This window comes from Onychostoma macrolepis, chromosome 25, assembly GCF_012432095.1.
Source record: "Onychostoma macrolepis isolate SWU-2019 chromosome 25, ASM1243209v1, whole genome shotgun sequence".
Lineage (NCBI taxonomy): Eukaryota > Metazoa > Chordata > Actinopteri > Cypriniformes > Cyprinidae > Onychostoma > Onychostoma macrolepis.
Window position 1 is genome coordinate 25,009,676 of NC_081179.1, and position 23,486 is coordinate 25,033,161.

General features: G+C 36.3%; 3 gene segments (V, D, J or C); all 3 read right to left on the minus strand.

Moving 5' to 3' along the window:
* LOC131534753 (Ig kappa chain V-III region MOPC 63-like) overlaps nt 1-23,486 on the minus strand; it is a 274,184-nt gene that overhangs the window by 192,267 nt on the left and 58,431 nt on the right.
* The window catches only part of LOC131534752 (Ig kappa chain V-III region MOPC 63-like), a 105,023-nt gene that overhangs the window by 17,083 nt on the left and 64,454 nt on the right, over nt 1-23,486 (minus strand).
* Nucleotides 4,903-6,190, minus strand: LOC131534760 (Ig kappa chain V-V region MOPC 173-like). The segment is given in 2 exon segments: nt 4,903-6,002; nt 6,093-6,190. Coding segments are annotated over 2 exon segments (405 nt in total).

The window sequence follows — 23,486 nt, forward strand, 5'->3', positions numbered from 1 at the left end:
TTCTATAAAGAAATCACCAGCATTTAGTGATTTCTATAACTGATTTCATTGCATGTCATTGATTGATTTTTTTTATTTTTTTTATTTTGTTCGCATAATATAAAGATTGATCCATCAGTTTTAAGATTAATTTGAAAGACTTTTAAAAGTAAATAGGCACTGAAAGGTTCAAACTGCATTATCATACAGACATCAAGACTCAGCGTATGAATCTCAACAATGGTGACAATCAACATATTCAGATAAAAAGATAATCTGTGAACATCACAAAACATGCTACTAAAAGTCACAACAAAATAGCAAAACAAAAGGAAATAGTAAGAATAAAAGAAAATACTAAGACAGCTGCATAATTTATTCATGTCACATTGCATGCTGGGAGCCATGGATGAGTTTTGATTGGTGCTCCCAGAATGCACTGCAACATGGAGCTTTATGTTGATTGTCACCGTTGTTAAGATTCATATGCTGATTCTTGAAGTCTGTTTGATGAAGAAAAGTAAACTTTTAGTGCAGATTAAGATTCAAGTCTTTTAGATTAATATTAAAACTGTTAGGTTTTAAACTACTCAATCTCAATAACAAAATTAATTAATAAATCTACCAGTGACTATACTCGAAGTAAAATCAGTTATTCAAGCCACTATATGCTGATTATGTCTTCAGTAACATAACCAACTCCTGATCACATTTTCGCTTGGCTTTTTTTCTTTTCGCCATAACTAACATGTCTAAACAAACACGCAGTTATATAGCAGCCAAAGTAATTGTAAAGTTTTAAGTCAAGGGTCAAGAGCCCAACTAAAGCAAACACTGACCTCAATAATGGTAATTCAAACAAAACTAAAACATCAACATCTAAAGTCAATCTAGTTAGTAACGTGTGACGCTGGTGATGCTGTTTATGGAGTTGTTTAATCATCCTCTGCCGAGATCTTGAGAGATTTAGTGTCTTCTTTTATCTTGTGTTGATTTCATCGAAGGCTGTGCCTGAAGTCAGTTGTAGTTCTTGTATTTCTGCTCGCCTCGTCTCTTTTTTTCTGTTCTTCTTTCTCTTTCTTTCAGTGATTCAGTTTGTTAACAGCAGGTGTTCTTCACTAATGCTCAATCATCACTCAATTACTACAATAATTATCACATTAACTTTAACACTGATTCAGTGTTACTTTTTAACACTCTGAGTGTGGATTATATATAAACTGGGAGTGTTGATTTAACACTGGAGGTTTTACTGTGTAACAACAAGCCACGGTGAAATGTTGCTCTTTTCAAACTGGACAGATTAACGTTACACGGCTTTCTGGTCTCGTGGATGGCGCTTTGGAAGAGAAGTTTGTCGTTCCGGAACAACTGAATCATTTCACAAGGCTGTTCAAAACATCTCAGTCAGTTCCCTAGTAGTGAATCACTATCGTGCACACGAGTTCCTGCACAGGGAAAGACCGTGGCTCAGTAAACACTGGGACAACTGATTAATCAATATGTAAAACGTCACCACTAGTATTTATCAACAACAGGCAGGACCGTTATATTTTGACATTATTTTTATACTATTTGAGGTAACTTACTCCTATAATATGAACTGTACATGTTCTATTACAAATCCAGTCAGCATGCTCCCTGTTGTGCAATGGATTGCGGAATGGATTTGTGCCAAAAAAAAAAAAAAAGGTTGCAACTTCTGTTTCATCACAAATTTAATTAACTGATACAAGGCATTTAAAAGGCATCATTTCATTTTTTGAACTTAAATGTACTTTTCTTTCTCCATCAGGGTGTGGCCAAAGTTAATATTAGTCTGTTTCTTTCTTATTCCAAGGTGAATGTAGCCACCCAGATCCAGTCCTTATCCAGATCAGATGGTCACTGCAGTCACCCAGATCCAGATCAGATGGTCACTGCAGTCACCCAGATCCAGATCAGATGGTGGATCAGAACCTAGAGATGACCTCGACAGCCCTGAATGTCAGCGGAGACTACTATGTCAGTTAGATGAGCTCCAGAGACAGATCCCCTCCGAAGGGGGGATATATTACAGTATGATTTGTATACTGTAATATATATATATATATATATATATATATATATATAATTTTTTTTTTACTTCTGCCTCATTTTAAAGATGTAATTGTGAAAAGTAATAATATTTGTAAATGTTTGTTTGCTAACATTTTGTTTAGCTTGTTTAGTTTTTTCTTAGTTCATTAAACAAAGTTTAAACTGAATTTTGCAGTTGTATTACAGATGTAATGTTTGTCAACTGGCGCTTTAAAGGGATAGTTCACCCACAAATGAAAATTTGCTGTTAATTTACTGACCCTCAGGCCATCCGAGATGTAGGTGACTTTTCTTTCTTCATTCTTGTATGAAACATGTTATAAATGTAGTTATTAAATAAAGGTTATTATGTGTTGTAAAGTGTGTGTTTTTAGTGATTGATAAACACCAGTTAATCATTTTTAATAATTTTGTTAAATTATAAAAATATATGTTTATGTAGTTTCCCAGCAATTTCTTATGATGCCCAAATAATAAATCTTAGTTGAGGTAACATAACACACATGGAGTAAACGGTAAAATTTTAATTGACATAACTTGCTGTAGTCTTCTAAATGTTTGACCAATTAAAACATTTTAGCTGAATGGACTATAAAACTAGTTCACTAAAGGTTGAGCCAACTAAAAAATAACAATTCAGATAACACTTTGAAGTCAGAAATTGACTGAACGTGAAATTTCTGTGGAACTAGTTACTAAATAATAATTAGTTGAAACTGCTTGACATTTTTTACAGTGTACAATGCCACAGAAGAACTGTTAAAGGGATAGTTCACCCAAAAATTAAAATTCTGTCATCATTTACTCACCCTCAAATACTTCCAAACCTGTATGAATTTCTTTGTTCTGCCGAACAGAAAGGAAGATATTTTGAAGAAAGTTTGTAACCAGGCTGTTTTGGGGCACCATTGACTTCCATAGTAGGGGGGAAAAAACTATGGAAGTCAATGGTGCCCCAGAACTGCTCTGTTTCCCACATTCTTCAGAATATCTTCCTTTCATACAGGTTTGGAACTACTTGAGGGTGAGTAAATGATGACAGAATTTTCATTTTTGGGTGAACTATCCCTTTAAGCATCTCTAAAAAAGCACGACAAGTGTTTGACTTGAAGCAGCAGTGCACAGAACGTTCAAATATTTACTTACCAAAAGTGTTGGTTTGAAAACATTTTCAAGCTCTGTGGAGAAGCTCATCAAGATGGCTGACGAACGTCTTCTTTCTGCAAGTCTTCACGAGATCTCGCGATAAGTGACGTGACATCGTTATTAAATTGATTCAACACATTTTTTTTTAAGTTGAGGGGGCAAATGGCTAGTTTTGTCAATTTACAAACTAGTTGAGACAGTGAAAATTTAAAATTTTAAGTTGAGTCTGCAAGTTGAGTGAACTTAAAAACATTAATTGAAACAACTAAACTGTGAAATACTTTTTTACAGTGTATGACATCAAAGTACCGCGAGAGCAATTAAAGAGCATTTTTGATGTTTGTTTTGATGTCAAATAAATCTGGCTGTTTTGCTTTTTTGTTAAAGCAGTGTTGCTGTTGTAAAGTTATACAGCTACAGCTGGGTTTTAAAGCTGGTTAGATTTTTTTTCTTCTTATCAGTATGTATTTACATCAATTTCACTGTCCACTCTGTTCAAATGTGGATGAATGGCTACATGTAGATGTATCCACACACTGCACATGAGTATTACATACAACAAAACAAAAACAGTGTGTTGACAAAAAAAAGGATGTTTACTTTTGATACTTAAGTACTTTTAAAAGCAAGTATTTATGTACTTTTACTTAAGCATAAATCTGTCTTTACAACTTTCACTTGTAATGAGTAATATTTGAGCAGCAGTATCTGTACTTTCACTCAAGTAATGGAGTTGTCTACTTTATCCACCACTGATTAGGAGAAACAATAAGGAGAATCCAAAGAATGGTCAAACACCCCAGCCAGCAAACTTATGTGGGGCCCAGATGGGTGGCACCTGGGCTATCTAACTGGGCCCCAGCCAGTTTCGTCCTTGGTTTCCATGAGGGCCCCACATGGGTCAGCCCAGATGAAACAATGAAATGAACACTGCTCAGTATGCATACTACAGAGTGCTAAAAATAAGACTTTTTCCAAAATGGATTAAAATCATTATTTTCCTCAAAATTCTACAAACAATACCCCATCATGACAATGTGAAAGAAGTTTGTTTGAAATCTTTGTAAATTTATAAAATGAGACACCAGAGCCCCAAGTTTCTCCCCAATCTGTTTCCTAGCATGATGTAGTCGGTGTCCGATATAATGTTTTAATATGTTTGTTAACGGGAAATGTTATTTGTTTGGGGGGTTGGAAGACATCCAGACACATGTCCATGTCAAACCCCTAAACGGTTCAGTTTTACTTGATCTATATGCTAAATGTCGATAGCTAAGACATCACTGTTTTAATTGTTTGCAACAATACTGGAATGCTCTGGCAATACAAACATACAAATATTACTTGTGCCAATAAAGCACCTAAAAACTGAAACATAGAATTAAATAATTCACCAAGATCATTACACATCACACTTTCTATATGCATCTGAAAAAGGTGCTATGTCCAGGCATGTTTTTCTTTATCATCTCAATGTGTGTATGCTAACACCTCTGTAGGATCAGAACAACCTAATCTGTAGGTTGAATAGATAAACTTATGAGAAGCAGTCTTAAGTTAAAAATTATTCAAACCACCTTCTAACAGTGAAGGTGATTGTGGGGTTTAACTGACAGTGGATATCCTCTATGTGCTTGTGTTAATGGCTTTACAACATCCACCTCATATAGATGTGCACAGAATCATGCTTTAGTTCAGTTCAGTTCATTTTATTTATAAAGCACAAAAACAACAACAATGGTTGATCATTGTGCTGAACAATATTGTTTAAAAGAAATTAAAGTACATTTCATGATATGACAAGACAAACAAATAAACATTTTAAATAAGCCCTGCTTTAGACAAATAATCAACACTTTGGCTGATTATTTGGGCTCTCTCTCACACACACACACACACACTAGATGCTGTTTGTGGAGTTGTTTAATCAGATTTTGAGAGATTTAATGTCTTTTATTTCAGTTGATTTCATCTTCAGCTGTGGCTGAAGTCAGTTGTAGTTCTTGTGTTTCTCTTTTCTTCGGTGATTCTTCTTGATAACAGCAGCTATTAATCATTAATGATCAATCATCACATAATTATCTTCTTAACTCAACACTGCTTCAATGCTACTTGAACACTCTGTAGTGTGGAAACACATGAACACTGAGCAGTGTGGGGACTTTGCTGTGAATTATTACACAAATCTTACCTGTTTCATTCATGTATGACTGATGCATATGACTCACATTAAGTTTATGTTAAAACTATGTAATCTAATTGGATGGGACATTGTTATGCAATTGAATTACATAAAATTTAAATTTAGACTGAATACTTTTTTTGAGTGTGTGTGTGATCTGATCAGTGTTGTGTGTGATTGTGTTGTAGAGCAGCTGCAGTATCTCTCAGCTGTATCAGTGCAGTCACTGTGACTCTGACTGACGGAGGTTTTTGTACGACTCTTTATCACTGTGTGAACACAGCTTTACTGTTGATCCAGTGTACACTCAGACAGTAATACTCTCCTGTATCTTCAGGCTGGACTCCACTGATGGTCAGAGAGAAATCAGTTCCATGATCGGCTCCATTTCCACTGAATCTTGATGGAGTTCCAGTATGAAGGGTTTTAATGTAGTACACTAAAAGTTTAGGAGTTTCTCCAGGTTTCTGTAAGTACCAGGAGAAACAGTTCTTGCACCAACCATTTGACAGGTCTCCAATGGAGCTGCTGGTTTTACAGGTCAGAGTGACTGTTTGTCCGTTCTGAACATGTTTGACTGTTGGAGTCTGAATTATAGTCACCTGTCCTGCAGAATCTGAAGAACAATTAAAAGACATGAAATTGGAAAAGTTAAAAATATAAATAAATAAATAACTGCATGAGCTAATTTAATTAAAGATCTTACCTTGAAAATACATCCCTAACATCAAAATCAAGATCATGAATGTCATTGCAGTCATTGTGTCTGTTATTATGATAAACAGTGTCAGTCATGAAGTGTTAAACTCACAGCACTATAAACTCTCTCAGAGCACTGAAGCATGTGCTTATGATGCAAAGTGACTCTCGCTATTTAAATCATTGACCTGAAGAATGTTGATCACTCTCAAAGACATATAAAATTATAATTTTCCAACAAATTTATAATGCCACAATATTCCATCAACAGCCTTTACTAATGTAATAATGTATAATAATTTAATAATTTGTCGTCATGTAATAATTTATAACAACTATATTAAACTGACAGATTTATGAGTGACACTGAAAATAAGAGAGACATTTCATGGTCAACAAACACTTCAAGGAACAAATACCTACTGAATACAGTACGCCACAATATTAACCTCCCTGTCAACAATTTGATCTCGCAATGATGTCACCATGATCTCCCAGGATACTCATGATGAGGTCACAATGTGAGGTAACAGTGAGCTAAAAGTGTAACCTCACAGCGCCCTCACTGTGAGCTCATACTAATGTGAGGTCAAAGTGCACTCACTGCACAGAGACTAGGTACCCAGCATGCATTGCAGCATGACGCTTTTGATTGTCACCATTGTTGAGATTCATACACTGTCATTTAAACATCAAAGAGAAACATCAAGAATCAGCGTAATAAATAATGTTTGTGTCTTATGCTTTTATAATTCTTTATAAATGATTATGAACATGAAAGTGATGTGACATACAGCCAAGTATGGTGACCTATACTCAGAATTTGTGCTCTGCAATTAACCCATCCAAAGTGCCTCTCAAACTCGCAACCTTTGGATTACGAGACCGACTCTCTAACCATTACGCCATGACTTTCCAAGACCGAGACTGCATATTGAATCTAGGTGATGACTGTGTTGTCATTATCAATAACAAACCACCTGGTTGCAATCTCTTTTTGGGTTTCCTTGCCATAACAAACGTGCTTCACAAACACAATTACAGCAGCCCCAAAAAATATAATGTTATAAAGTCAAGGGTCAAGAGCCCAACTAAAGCAAACACTACTCACCACGATGGTAACGTCAAACAAAACAATAAAACATCATCTAAATCTCTGTTAATTCTCAATAAGTGCTTTTGTAGATGTCTAACAGAAATAAAGTCAGTCTGGTTAATAATGAGTGAAGCTGGTGATTCGTTTATTTCAGTTGATTTCATCGAAGGCTGTGTCTGGAAGTCAGTTGTATGTTTGGAGAAGGTTCTTATAACAGAAATTTGTTAGCTGGGCGTGCACTCATGAACTCATCATGTGAGAGCACTGTGATATCTCTGTGATAGTGTTGAGGAACAGGGAGTAGAATGTCCCCCAGCGACTGATATTTGAGCTGCCTCCTCTCAACCTGCTCAACATTTTGAGTTCACAATGAGCTCACATATTACTCACACTGTGAGGATCACCGTATGAGAATGGTGTGATGTCACTGTGATCATCGCGTGACCTCACGTGTTGACTGGGCTAGCAACATCTGCCTTTATTAATATTCATATATAGAATGTTTGAGGGTTTTTTTTTTTTGTTTTTTTTAAGGTTTTTTTTAAGGCCACACACGCAGGGCCATCAGACGGGGTAATGCTGAAACAGGGGCCTTCGGGTGGAGTGAGGTCCGGCGATTTCAACAGAGGTGGTCTAGAAACAATGACACTCAATGACACACATATACGCTCAAGAAAGGTACATTCAGTGAACTCAACGAAGGAAAAACAGCACCTTCTTAAAACTCTCTGAGTGCTCAGAGCAGTTGGTGTGGCAATGAACTTCTCCCTTCTAGTGAGACGATTCTTATGACTCAGCAAAGTGAACCGTGTCATGTTTGTAAAGCCCGAGACACACTGCATGATTTTACCAATCCTATAAGATCATTGCATGTCACAATGTGCGACATGGATCTAATAAACTTGGCTATAACGTGTGTAGACTGTACGATGATGACAACTATTGACTCGTAGGTTACGACGCATGTTACTATAAAAGAACAAAACGTCATCAGCATGTGCTAGTAGTAAACAAAAAGAGCATGATAAATCACACGTTAGCAGTTGTAGTTTTTATGTGTGCTGAATAAAAGTGGAAGCGGCGAAAGAGGTAGCGATACGAGCTTGAGGTAAGCAGTTTTATGTTTTAGCACCATGTCGCGTGGATTTCATTTCGCATTTTTATTGGTTGGTCAGCAAACATGGATTGTAACAGCAAACACACTGTGCGATGCTCATGCTGTATCGATGGTTATCTTTGGTCGCAAGACCGTGACAACAGCTGTCTTCTGAACCTCTCTCACTGTACGACACAGGATCACCGATTAGGAGCCACGATCACAGAAAATGCCACGACTGTTTCATGATGCCAATCTTTCGTCTGGGAAAGCCCAAAATCATGCAGTGTGTCTCGGGCTTAAGGCCTTGAATTTAATTTTTTAATTTAATTTTATTTTATTTTATTTTAATTATTTAGTTTGTTTATTTATTTTTGATTTCTTATAATGTGTATGCATGTGTGTATATATAGTTTATCTGAACTTGATATTAAATTGATGTGAATGAGACACTAATTCTGATCAATTCCAAACACTGCTGACAAATCAGACCATCAGAGTTGTGTTTGATGACACTTAATTGAAGAGAATCACTAGGAAGTTTCCAACCAGTATTTATTGGTGTGGGGCATGGCATGTACATATGCTTGATGTTCTTTTAACAGATTAACCTTATAGCATTATTTAGACAATTCATACTGCACTGCACAGTCCTGAACATACCTAAATGCCACTTTAAGTGTCTGACTGATGGTAACAATTTCTCCTCAGATCTCTGAAATAAGACAATTTAGTTGTTTAGTGAACATTTTGATTAAATATTATAATTCTAATGTATCATATTAGTGCATAGAATGAGATGTTGTAGTATAGTTTGTGATTTATTATAAAATATGTACCCTGAATGGAGAGAGTCATTGTCCAGATAAGGATGATGTTGTTCATTGTAGTTGTTTTGTCTTGTGTGATGATGAAGATTGTGTTGTGTTCTGCTCTCAGTCATGAAGTGTTAAACTCACAGCACTATAAACACTCTCAGAGCACTGAAGCATGTGCTGACGATACAAAGAAGGGGGCAGGATTTACAACATCTTGAGCTGCTGGGTCATTCCTGGGATTCGGTAACATTTCAACTTGGAATATAATTTTTTTCAACTACATGTGATTCAACTTCTAAATATTCCACATCATTCCCAGTCAACAATTTGATCTCACAGTGATGTCACCATGAGCTCACAGGATACTGATGATGAGGTCACAATGTGAGGTAACAGTGAGCTAAAAGTGTAACCTCACAGCGCCCTCACTGTGTGCTCATACTAATGTGAGGTCAAAGTGCACTCACTGCACAGAGACTACATACCCAGCATGCATTGCAGCATGAAGCTTTTGACTGTCACCATTGTTGAGATTCATACACCGACTCTTGATGTCTATCTTGGTTTTTAAGTGACACCATAGTTCAAAACGTGTTTTAAAAGTCATTCTTTTAAAATCATTCATAAATTCTTACACTGTTTGACCCTATAATGTATTGTCAAAAAGCTGTTATGACTAAAGCATTCAGATTAACAACTCCTCACAAAGAGTGCATACTGAATCTAGGTGCCGATTTTGTTGTTGTCAGCAACAACAAACCAACATCACCTGATCGCAGTCTCTTTTTTGGTATTTCTTGCCATAACAAATGTGCTTTTCAAACACAGTTACAGCAGCCCCAAAAAATATAACGTTATAAAGTCAAGGGTCAAGAGCCCAACTAAAGCAAACACTAATCACTTTGATGGTAACATCAAACAAAATAATAAAACATCTAATTCTCAATAAGCGCTTTTGTAGATATCAGAAATAAAGTCAGTCTGGTTAGTAATGAGTGGAGCTGGTGATGCTGTTTGTGGAGTTGTTTAATCTTTCTCTGCTGAGATCATGAGAGATTTAATGTCTTCTTTTATTTCAGTTGATTTCATTGAAGGCTGTGTCTGGAAGTCAGTTGTATGTTTGGAGAAGGTTCTTATAACAGAAATCTGTTAGCTGGGCGTGCACTCATGAGCTCATCATGTGACAGCACTGTGATATCTCTGTGATAGTGTTGAGAAACAGGAAGTAGAATTTCCCCCAGCGACTGATATTTGATCTGCCTCCTCTCAACCTGCTCAACATTTTGAATTCACAATGAGATCACATCTTACTCACACTGTGAGCATCACCATATGAGAATGGTGTGATGTCACTGTGATCATCGCGTGATCTCACGTGTTGACTGGGTTAGGCACATATCAAACCTCCAAAAAATCATATTTTCCCACCTCAGGCTTTAAAGACCTTTTATTATTTTATTATTTTATTTTATTTTTTCAGACACCTTTTAGACTTTTTTCTTTTAGACAACTTTTTTTCTCAACCCCGATACGGACAAAATGGGATTGGTTTAAAAATGATTTTACACAGAAATTGTTATAAAACAAACATCTACCTACTGCTCATGTGTCTCTCATAACAATTTAATGATAACAAATGTACAATTTATCATAATTTTCACATTTGTATAGGACTGAAGCTAAAAATACACAAATTGTGTGTCTACGGTCTCTTTATTTTTGTAAAAATATTTTTAATTTAACATTTTAACTAAAACCACAATGTTATTGTTTTAGTCCTTAACATGTCAGATGGTAATCAGCAAGAAATACTTTTGTTCTTTATTGTCTTCCTTATATTTTTCTAAAAATGTGTGACGGGGTTGAAGACTGTAACACATTTGAAGGGATACATTGCCTTAAATTAAAATTTTTGGTTTTGTTTCTCTATCATATTGTCCCCTTGTTTCTGGGTCTACATATCTGCATGGCCAACATTGTCTTTCTGCTGCAAATGTAGGTGCAATTTCTGATGTATGATGCTTGTCAACATTTAAGTGGACATATTACATCAGAAATTCTATTTAAAACAAAAATATGAGTTGTCATGATTTTGGAGTATGTACTGTATATTTACTGAAACCATGACTATTTCATATTTTTTTCATTAAAATCATTAAAAAATGAAGCAAATAACTCAACCCTGTCGCAAGTTTACAACCCTGTAACAATGAGATATACATATATTTTTGGTTGTTTTTTCACTCAAAATGGCCACTGCTCCTCATGTAGTGTAGGAGAGTAGACCATATATGGCAGCAATAAAATAAGTACAATGTATATACTTACGGATTAAAATAAAATGTTGAAAAAGTAATAATTTTCCACCTTAATTTTGTGTGACGGGGTTGAGTTTTTAAGCTTGACAGTACCCTCCCTGACTATAACGTGCCTAAAAAATATGAATAAAAATGTATGATAAAGTCAAATATTAATGTCATATCAGCCAGCAAAACATAAACAAAAAGATATTTTACAATAAATCAACATGTAATTATCACTAACTAGTTCAAAACATTACTCTGAAAGTAAAATATTATATATAAAGACTGTTATATTGGTATATATGTTAGCCACACAAGCGTTGTAATCCTGCCCACTTCTTTGCATCGTCAGCGCATGCTTCAGTGCTCTGAGAGTGTTTATAGTGCTGTGAGTTTAACACTTCATGACTGAGAGCAGAACACAACACAATCTTCATCATCACACAAGACAAAACAACTACAATGAACAACATCTTCATCCTCATCTGGACCACAGCAGCTTTTATTCAAGGTTAGATGTTTATTTTTGATATCGATAATATGTTACTATTGTTTTTATCTTTTAATATTCTGCTATTAAGAAGACTGCAAACTAATTTATTTTATTTTCTCTTCTTCAGAATCAAGAGGAGTCACTGTGACTCAGCCTGAACTTAAAACTGTCCAACAGGGTCAAAGAGTTACAATAGAGTGTGGTAACACTTTACAATAACAGTACATGAATTATCATGTACTAATACCTTAATTAATAATTACTTGACTATGAACTAATGAAGAGTTAAGACATGTATTAATCAAGAACTAATGAAGAACTAACTTAACTACGACATGAGTCATATGAATTACCTCATGAATAACACCACCTTAATTACATGTTAGTTCCTGCATGTTAGTTAATGTATTAATTAACACTTTGGGGTAAACTAAATCAAACATGCTCTAGAAGAAAGATTCATGAAAATGGCACACTGCAAAATTGTTTATAAATTTTCCACCTGCAGCTATGTCACAAACATCAGTGAATGACAGTGGATTTCTTGCAATATTTACGTTTAACCTAACTCATCCAACGCACAATGATGCATTCATAATTAAAAACAACTTCATCTCATCCTGTTTGGAGTGATTCCACTGCTGCCCTCCTACAATAATGTATTCATTAAGCAGATGCGATTTTCCAAATTAAAATCAGTGTTAGCATAGAGATGATGGTTATGTTATGGATTGGTTTACTGTCTTTATATCATAATAATGCCCTGAAATCAGACGTTTGTCTTGTGTTCTTGCTCTTCTTTTGGGCCACTATTGCTCCTTCAAAATGTTAACCTTCCTCCTACCGTTCAGTTCCTTCTCCATCCAAATGCAGCCACGTGACCTCTGCTCTTCCACTTTTTTACAAACCACCAAAAAACACCAAATATCTGATTTAGATGAGCTGAATATGTATAAAACATGTGTAATTGATAACTTTTTAAAGATGTGCCCTCCAAGACAAGTCATGACATGATACATTGACAACTCATGAATTCATGTTAAGTTATAAGTAATTAATGATGAGTTAATAATATTGTAAAGGCATGACATTATGATACATTAACAAGTCATGAATTAATGTTAAGTTAATGATGAGTTAATGATATTGTGCCCCCCCAAGTAAAGTCATGACATTATGATACATTAACAAGGCATGAATTAATGTTAAGTTAATGATGAGTTAGTAATATTGAAATGATAACATTTCGTTTTATTGTGTGATTTCTGCTGCCGGCTCGTTTCCAATAATAGGACTACAAGTTAAACAAGACTTACTTCTCTTTTCCTTTTACTTCATTTTACACTTTACGCACTTCAGTGTAAGACCATTGTTCATTGAGTCTGAGTTCGATTGCTTCAGTCTGTTGTGCTGCTGTGAGGTTTGTTTGTAGCTCCGTGTACCTTCGCTTTTTATTGAATCTCTACCTTACTTTCAATCCCTTTTGTCTAAAGTGATAATATATAACTTAATTCCCACCATATTTCTGGTGTTATCTTTCAAACTAATCTAACTAATTTGATCGTTCGCCTTTAAAAACCGCGAGTGCAGCTTGTTAGCCCGTTAGCTTGTCTCGCGGTTCCATTTGCATTTCTATTCGCGCCTATTATTATTTTATTTTTTCCTCGCTCCGTTTTTCACGAGTTCATCAAACAACAGTGGTAAATTAAGTTGGTATCATTCATCAATCACGGTGAGTAATGGCTTCTTCTCCTGCTATTGTTGTTTGCACTGTTTGCCACATGTATAGTTTTTCTGTCTCTGTCAGCAGCGAGGGATTCACATGCGATAAATGCAGGGAAATAGTTAGGCTGACAGAGAAGGTTTTAGAACTAGAGACACGCATCCAAACTTTAGTTGAGGACAGTAAGAATGTGAGGGCTGTAGATACTGCTTTGGATGCGACTAGCTCAGGGAGTCCTGTACATTGTTCGGTTTCGGTTGAGCCCATGCAGCAGGGCAACTGGGTGACTGTGAGGCGGCATAGTCGCGGGTCAAAACACCACTCTTCCGTTCCGATCAGAACATCAAACAGGTTCTCCCCACTCAGTGATGCACCCACTGAGAAACCTGATGAAAGTGCTCTAGTTATTGGCGATTCTATTGTACGGAACGTGAAAATAGAGACACCAGCCACCATAGTCCATTGTTTACCAGGAGCCAGAGTGCCTGACATCATGGCAAATTTAAAAGTGCTGACTAATGCTAAACGTAAATTCAGTAAGATTGTTATCCACGTCGGCGCAAATGATGTTCGACTTCGCCAGTCGGAGATCACCAAAAATAATGTTAAAGAGGTGTGTGAACTTGCAAGTACGATGTCAGACACTGTAATATGCTCTGGTCCGCTCCTGCTTACCGGGTGATGAGATTCATAGCAGACTGTCGTCACTCAATGGCTGGATGTCTAAGTGGTGCCCGCAAAATAACATAGGCTTTATAGACAATTGGAAGAATTTTTGGGGCAGACCTGACCTGTTGAAAAGAGATGGTGTTCATCCCTCCTGGGGTGGTGCCGCTCTTCTCTCTAGAAATATGGCACATAGTCTTAGAGTTTTACTTGACTAACTGGAGCCCAGGTCAGGAAGCAGACAGACTGGCTAAACCGATCGTCTGCTAGCCGCCTCACGTCACCAAAGTCAGTTAACTCTCAGCACATAGAATCTTTTTCATCTAGATATCACGCTATAGAGACTGTGTCTGTTCCCGAACTAGAAAATACAGAAAACATCCAAACCAAAGTAATAGTAACAATTTAATTGATGTTTAACAAATAAAAAACGATATAATACAGATAAACACATGATAAAGCTTGGCTTATTGAATATTAGATCCCTTTCTTCAAAAGCACTTTTGTAAATGATATGTTCACTGACCATAAACTAGATGTGCTTTGTCTGACAGAAACCTGTCTAAAACAAGATGATTACATTACTTTAAACGAGTCTACACCCCAAGATTACTGTTACAAACATGAACCGCGTCCAAAAGGTAAAGGGGGAGGTGTTGCTACAATTTATAGAAATATTTTCAGTATCTCTCAGAGGTCGGGTTTCAAGTATAATTTGTTCGAAAGTAATGGTGCTTCATATAACGTTATCCAAAGAAACAAGTGTTAATGATAAATCCCCTGTGATGTTTGTACTGGCTACTGTATACAGGCCACCAGGGCACCATACAGACTTTATTAAAGAATTTTCTGATCTTCTATCGGAGTTAGTACTGACTGCAGATAAAGTCCTAATCGTTGGTGATTTTAATATCCATGTTGATAATGAAAGAGATTCGTTGGGATCAACATTTATAGACATTCTAAACTCAATTGGTGTTAAACAACACGTGTCAGGACCTACTCATTGTAGAAATCATACTCTAGATTTAATACTGTCACATGGAATTGATGTCAGTGGCGTTGAAATTTTACAGCAGAGCGATGATATCTCAGATCATTATCTAGTCTCCTGTATATTCCATATAGCTAAAGCTGTAAAGCCAACTTCTTGTTACAAATATGGTAGAACCATCACTTCTACCACAAAAGACTGCTTTATAAATAATCTTCCTGACTTATCTCAGTTCCTCAGTATATCCAATAGCTCAGAACAACTTGATGATGTAACAGGAACTATGGACTCTCTCTTTTCTAGCACTCTAGATGCTGTTGCTCCTTGATGCTTAAGGAAGATTAAGGATAAGAGTCCAACACCATGGTATAATGAGCACACCCGCGCCCTAAAGAGAGCAGCCCGGAAAGTGGAGCGCAGCTGGAGGAAAACTAAATTAGAGGTATTTCGTTTAGCTTGGCGGGAAAGTACCCTATCCTACAGAAAAGCATTAAAAACTGCTAGATCTGATTACTTTTCGTCTCTTCTAGAAGAAAACAAACATAACCCTCGGTATGTATTCAATACAGTAACTAAATTAACGAAAAATCAAGCATCAACAGGTGTTGGCATTTCCCAAGAGCATAGCAGTAATGACTTTATGAACTACTTCACTTCCAAGATCGATACTATTAGAGATAAAATTGTATCCTTGCAGCCGTCAGCTACAGTATTGCATCAGATAGCGCACTATAGATCCCCTGAGGAACGATTTCATTCATTCTCTACTGTGGGAGAGGAAGAATTGTATAAACTAGTTAAATCATCTAAACCAACAACATGTATGTTAGACCCGATTCCATCTAAACTACTAAAAGAGCTGCTTCCAGAAGTCATAGATCCTCTTTTGGCTATTATTAATTCATCATTGTCATTAGGATATGTCCCCAAAACCTTCAAATTGGCTGTTATTAAGCCTCTCATTAAAAAACCACAACTTGACCCCAAAGATCTAGTTAATTACAGACCGATCTCAAATCTCCCTTTTCTGTCAAAGATACCAGAAAAGGTAGTATCCTCACAATTATATTCCTTCCTAGAGAAAAATGATATCTGTGAGGAATTCCAGTCAGGATTTAGATCGTATCATAGTACTGAGACTGCTCTCATTAGAGTTACAAATGACCTGCTTCTATCATCTGATCGTGGTTGTATCTCTTTATTAGTTCTACTGGATCTTAGCTATGCTCGACACTATCGACCACAACATTCTTTTGAATAGACTAGAAAACTTTGTTGGCATTAGTGGAAGTGCCTTAGCATGGTTCAAATCATACTTATCTGACCGCCATCAGTTCGTAGCAGTGAATGAAGAGGTATCATATCGATCACAAGTGCAGTATGGAGTACCTCAAGGCTCAGTACTAGGGCCGTTACTTTTCACGCTTTATATGTTACCCTTGGGAGATATTATCAGGAGACATGGTGTTAGCTTTCACTGTTATGCTGATGATACTCAGCTCTATATTTCTTCGCCCGGTGAAACACACCAAATTGAGAAACTAACGGAATGCATAGTTGATATAAAAACTGGATGACGAATAATTTTTTACTGCTAAATTCTGAAAAAACAGAGGTGTTAATTATCGGACCTAAAAACCCCACATGTAATAACCTAGAACATTATCTAACACTTGATGGCTGCTCTGTCAATTCTTCTTCATCAGTCAGGAACCTAGGTGTGCTGTTCGATAGCAATCTGTCATTTGAAAGCCATGTTTCTAGCATCTGTAAAACTGCATTTTTCATCTCAAAAGTATATCTAAATTGCGACCAATGCTCTCAACGTCAAATGCAGAAATGTTAATTCATGCGTTTATGACCTCAAGGTTAGACTATTGTAATGCTTTATTAGGTGGTTGTTCTGCACGCTTGATCAACAAACTACAGTTAGTCCAAAATGCAGCAGCTAGAGTCCTTACTAGAACCAGGAAATATGACCATATTAGCCCGGTTCTGTCAACACTGCACTGGCTCCCTATCAAGCATCGGATAGATTTTAAAATCTTGTTAATTACTTATAAAGCCCTGAATGGTTTAGCTCCTCAGTACTTGAGCGAGCTTTTATCGCATTATAGTCCTCCACGTCCGCTGCGTTCTCAAAACTCCGGCCGTTTGATAATACCTAGAATATCAAAATCGACTGCGGGCGGCAGATCCTATTCCTATTTAGCACCCAAACTCTGGAACAGTCTACCTAACACTGTTCGGGAGGCAGACACACTCTGTCAGTTTAAATCTAGATTAAAGACCCATCTCTTTAGCCTGGCTTACACATAACACATTAATACGCTTCTATTATTCAAATCCGTTAAAGGATTGTTAGGCTGCATTAATTAGATCAACCGGAACCGAACACTCCCCATAACACACGATGTACTCGTTACATCGTAAGTAGAATGGCATCTACGCTAATATTTGTCTGTTTCTTTCCTAGTCTGTTTCTCAGTCCGTATCCGATCAGATGGTGGATCAGCACCAAGAGATGATGTCTACAGCCCTGATCGTCAGCGGAGACCAGGACACCCAGATGACCCCCAGAGATATATCCCCAGATATATCAACCAAAAATAACAAAATAACTAAAATATAATAAAATACCTAACTACATAATACTACTATTGTTAGAAATTGCAACAAAATTAAAATAGAAATATAAACTTTTGAACTGCAGGTTTCGTCTGGTCAGAGGAGAACTGGCCCCCCGACTAAGCCTGGTTTCTCCCAAGGTTTTTTTTTCTCCATTCTGTCACAGAGGGAGTTTTGGTTCCTTGCCGCTGTCGCCTCTGGCTTGCTCAGTTGAGGACACTTAATTTCTAGCGATTATCGCCGATTTGATTGCAAAGATACTATGTAAACTAAGCTGAGCTAGACAATGACATCTCTGAATTCAATAATGAAATGCCTTTAACTGAAAATTTAGTGTTTATTCTTATCATTATACATTACTGACACTCTATCCTCCAATTTGATACTGTTAAGTGCTTTGACACAATCTGTATTGTAAAAGCGCTACATAAATAAATAAAGGTGACTTAACTTTAAACCTTAAAATAAATAACATTTTAAATGGTTTAACCTTTACTTGTCATTAAATGTTTACTTTGTTTGCCATGGGCCACAAAAGGCGTAATCTCCGACATGCTGTGACTGACAATAGAACTATAAAAACACCAAAACCGCAACATAATTACGAAATGAAACAATTTTATTTGTGCGCTTGTAATCCAGATCTTCAGAATCCATACGATCATGAGGAACAGACCCAAATCCAAGCCTTTATTCGACGATCTTCATCTCCATCCCGAGCAGCGAGTCCAGCGACCATAAACAGCAAAGCCCGCTGACTGGCGTTCGTTACAAATTCAAATGTTGCAGCTTCAAACGACAGGTTTTACGGCAGGATAATCGAACGCTCATAGGCTCTCGCCTGCCTTCGTCACAGATCGCGACATGCCGTGTTTCTGGTGAGGTGTGTATTTGAATGATGCTAGCAGCACGTGCACGCTTTCACGAGTTCACTGAGAGGGAGAGGATCAGGAAAATAATCTGGATAATATTTTCAGTGATTAACAACATAAATTCTGCTCAAATGAAGATATCAATCTTTCATTTGAAAGTCATGTTTCTAGCATCTGTAAAACTGCGTTTTTCCATCTCAAAACTAAATTGCGACCTATGCTCTCAACGTCAAATGCAGAAATGCTAATTCATGCGTTTATGACCTCAAGGTTAGACTATTGTAAATAAATGATTGTAATTGCATTTATCTGTCTGTCATGTTTTTCTTCTACTGTACAGAAATAGCTATGTTTAGGTGTAGATGTAGGAGTGGGATTAGAGATTATAAAAACTTTTAATGCTATATTGTTACTAAAATGGTTATTTTCTTGCATGTTTATAAAATGTTTAGGTTTGGAGGTAGGTTAAGAGGTCTAAAAGTCTAAATCACTTATTGATAAAATTATAAAAATGCATTGATAAGAATATCTTAATGAAATAAAAACAATATTACTAACTCATCATTAACTTAACATTAATTCATGCCTTGTTAATGTATCATAATGTCATGACTTTACTTGGGGGGCACAATATCATTAACTCATCATTAACTTAACATTAATTCATGACTTGTTAATGTATCATAATGTCATGACTTTACTTGGGGGGGCACAATATTATTAACTCATCATTAATTACTTATAACTTAACATGAATTCATGAGTTGTCAATGTATCATGTCATGACTTGTCTTGAGGGCACATCTTTAAAAGTTATCAATAACACATGTTTTATACATATTCAGCTCATCTAAATCAGATATTTGGTGTTTTTTGGTGGTTTGTAAAAAAGTGGAAGAGCAGAGGTCACGTGGCTGCATTTGGATGGAGAAGGAACTGAACGGTAGGAGGAAGGTTAACATTTTGAAGGAGCAATAGTGGCCCAAAAGAAGAGCAAGAACACAAGACAAACGTCTGATTTCAGGGCATTATTATGATATAAAGACAGTAAACCAATCCATAACATAACCATCATCTCTATGCTAACACTGATTTTAATTTGGAAAATCGCATCTGCTTAATGAATACATTATTGTAGGAGGGCAGCAGTGGAATCACTCCAAACAGGATGAGATGAAGTTGTTTTAATTATGAATGCATCATTGTGCGTTGGATGAGTTAGGTTAAACGTAAATATTGCAAGAAATCCACTGTCATTCACTGATGTTTGTGACATAGCTGCAGGTGGAAAATTTATAAACAATTTTGCAGTGTGCCATTTTCATAAATCTTTCTTCTAGAGCATGTTTGATTTAGTTTACCCCAAAGTGTTAATTAATACATTAACTAACATGCAGGAACTAACATGTAATTAAGGTGGTGTTATTCATAAGGTAATTCATATGACTCATGTCGTAGTTAAGTTAGTTCTTCATTAGTTCTTGATTAATACATGTCTTAACTCTTCATTAGTTCATAGTCAAGTAATTATTAATTAAGGTATTAGTACATGATAATTCATGTACTGTTATTGTAAAGTGTTACCTAAACTTCGTAAGTTGCGATAAATGTGCACAAGGACATAAATCTCGTCAGACATCCTTTTCAGAATTCAATTCTTTCCAAGAGATAAACTTTGTCTCCTAATCGATATAGAGCGTTGTCGCCGTTTCCTAGAATGCGGATCGACTGTTTTAATCCACGACGGTCCAGGCCTTGTGCAATTCCAATTTCGGCTTCAATTTCCGGTTTATGGTTCAGATCCACCGAAGCCTTGTTAATTGAAAAATTGCAGAGTGCTCAGACAAATTGGATTGTTGGAGCTGATTATGTTGGTCCATATACTGTAGATAATGTTTTGATCAACAAGATGTTGCAGTAGCTCCGTTGACCGTGCTGTCAGGATCTAGGAAAGTACACGATAACTGTAGAGTTTATCCAGAACAGCAGCTCTTCGCACACAGGGGTAGTATAGTATTGTATAGCCGTAGTATAGCCTTTTAGCGAAATAAATTGTTGGGGATGAGGTTTTTACGTTTCGGCTGTTGGTGGGTTGGTTGTTGAGATGGGGGTGTTGCCCTCAAGGGGCCTGTTTAGGGATTTGCTTCGATCGGCGAAACCTCGCAATTTTACAAATATATATTTTTTAAATCAATTGAATAAAAATATTTTTTATTCAACAGAAAAAGTTTATGAGATAACTCGGTCATTTATTAGGATTTTTGTTGGTATTGTATTGTGGCTTGGGAAAACTCAACCCAATGGCCAATTATTAAACAATTAAACATACAGCAAGGAACACATAGATGGGGGAGTAAACGCTGAAAAAGAAACATTACAATATCATAGTTCAGCTTTTGATTATACCGAATACACAATTATACTGAATACCCAGCCTGATTATTCGGTTTAAAATAAATTTAACTTGACTGAAACAGCTCGTCTATCTTTGAAAAAATGGTGTTTAACACAGGTACGTCGCTTTGCTCAAAATATAGACTCTTTTTGCAGCATTCGAAAGGGTTGACCTCAGGAAGAGGCCAGTCTCGATCATACTCAGAGTCAGACTCATCGGTGCTTTGAGACAAAACGTTTGTTTCCGAGTCCTCCCGACGTTTATTTACCAGCATAAGATAATTTTGGTCATGAAGCGTTTTGTTCCAACAGGATGATATGGATATGTAGTCTGGCGGCTTGCTCGCATTATACCTCATGCCAGGCATTGAACCATCCCACTGGAAATTGTACCAAATTTTTTCATCCATAAAGTTGCTCCAAATTTGATTGTAGAAGTATGTCCAGTCTATGGCGGTCAAAAGCAGGTAGGAGCATTCAGGTGTATATTCATCGTAAGATTCCAAAACGTAGAGTTTCACAATCTGCAACTCTTTGTCAAACACAAATCTCCCCACACGATCACAAGACACAGTGAAATCTTGTTTCACAATATCTTCATCTTCAATGAGAACCTTTCTTAGGCTCTTCCCTTGATTTTTCCTTGGTGCTAAAGTCAGCTCCTCTCTCATTTCAACAGAACTTCTTGGCGGTGTTACACACATCATTCTTCTAGATGTTTCAGGACTGTATGGAGCAGCAGCAACCATTGTAACAGGAGACTGCAATGTCTTCTCCGGTTAACTATGTGGCCGCTAAACCTTATTTAAATACCAAATTCTGAATGTAGGCATGGCCTGTAGGTGTGAAACAACCAAGGATGTAGCACCTTCAGTAGTAATAAACATTGGATGCTTTAATACATTCAGTGAGATTATTATCTCTTTAACAATCCTATGTTTTTCTTGCGAACAAGGCGTTAAAAGTATCTTGCTGTTAAATGCACAGTGTTTTTGTTTACACCTTAAGTTCATGACAATTTCTAATAGAATTATTTTAATTTAATAATGTACAAATCAGCCAAGAACTCACATTCACATCTCCTGTAAAATGTTAATGTGTTAATTGTATTATTATTCTCAATCTTAAATAATTCCGAGTGTTACATGGATATTTTAGGATAAAATATTTTCAAAGATCCTTGTGCCACATTCTATATTCACACACATTACCCAAACATTTTGTTAAATATTTTATTCAATCAAGCAAATTCACATAACCTAAATATTGATGAACACGAACAAATCATAGAAAGAAAAAACACAACAATTTTCATACTGCTACAGCTAAGTCTCAAGCAAATTTATTTTTGGTCTGGTTTCAGAGTCGGGCTACTACAGTGAAAAACTTTGTGATTTATACAGTATGTGTCTTCAAGTAATGAGGTGTTAAACCTGTGAAACTGTAACAAACAATATTCAACATAAACTAGACTCCAAAACTGTGAGCTTGTTTTACGTTCTGTAGATTATCTCAGTTTGAAATCTCAGTTCACTTGCATTTTCAGGCTAACAGCTGAAATGCAGAAATAAGCTAAACCTATTTTTCAGTCCTTTAGGTTTGGTGAAATATATGTTATAAAATTCAACGACAGGCATGACAACTTTGTAAACACTTAACAACTAATATTTAAGCTAAATACATGATATTTAGAAGGAAAAAATATATATATATACACTGCAATATTTCAAGGGACTGTGCTGTTGAATACAATAACTTCATGCCGCATTGTTTTGTGTGGATCAGTTATAAAGACAATCATGACAACACACAGCTGCTGTTGTGCATGTTTCTCCAGGATCAAACCTTTTGGTCAGATAAATACCTAAAACATGTGTCTGTGTGCTGGTGCAGACTGTCTAAAATGGTCAAAAACATGCACCTTTCAATGAATTTGAAAGGTGCATGTCAACTACATGACATCTGTGATTTATTCATTAAAGTCATGTTTAGAGACGCGTACAAAGCAAATAGTGTTTCCACACTATCTTCAACTTGTAATGTGCAACTTTGTGTTCTAAATGAAATAGATGTACATGTAACAGAGAAACTGTAAGATCTGTGTGTCTCGTGGCCGCTTTGTAGACAGAACCAGAAAAAGCTCTACAGTACATCACAATCTTGGTTTAAACAATCTCATGTACACTGTAAAAAATAAAAGTTGAGTTAACTTAAAAAAATAAAGCAACCAGCTGCAAAGCTTTTTTGAGTTTACTGAACTTCAGGCCTATAGGCTTACAGTGCTGTAAAAAAAAAAAAAAAAAGTTTTACATTTTTAC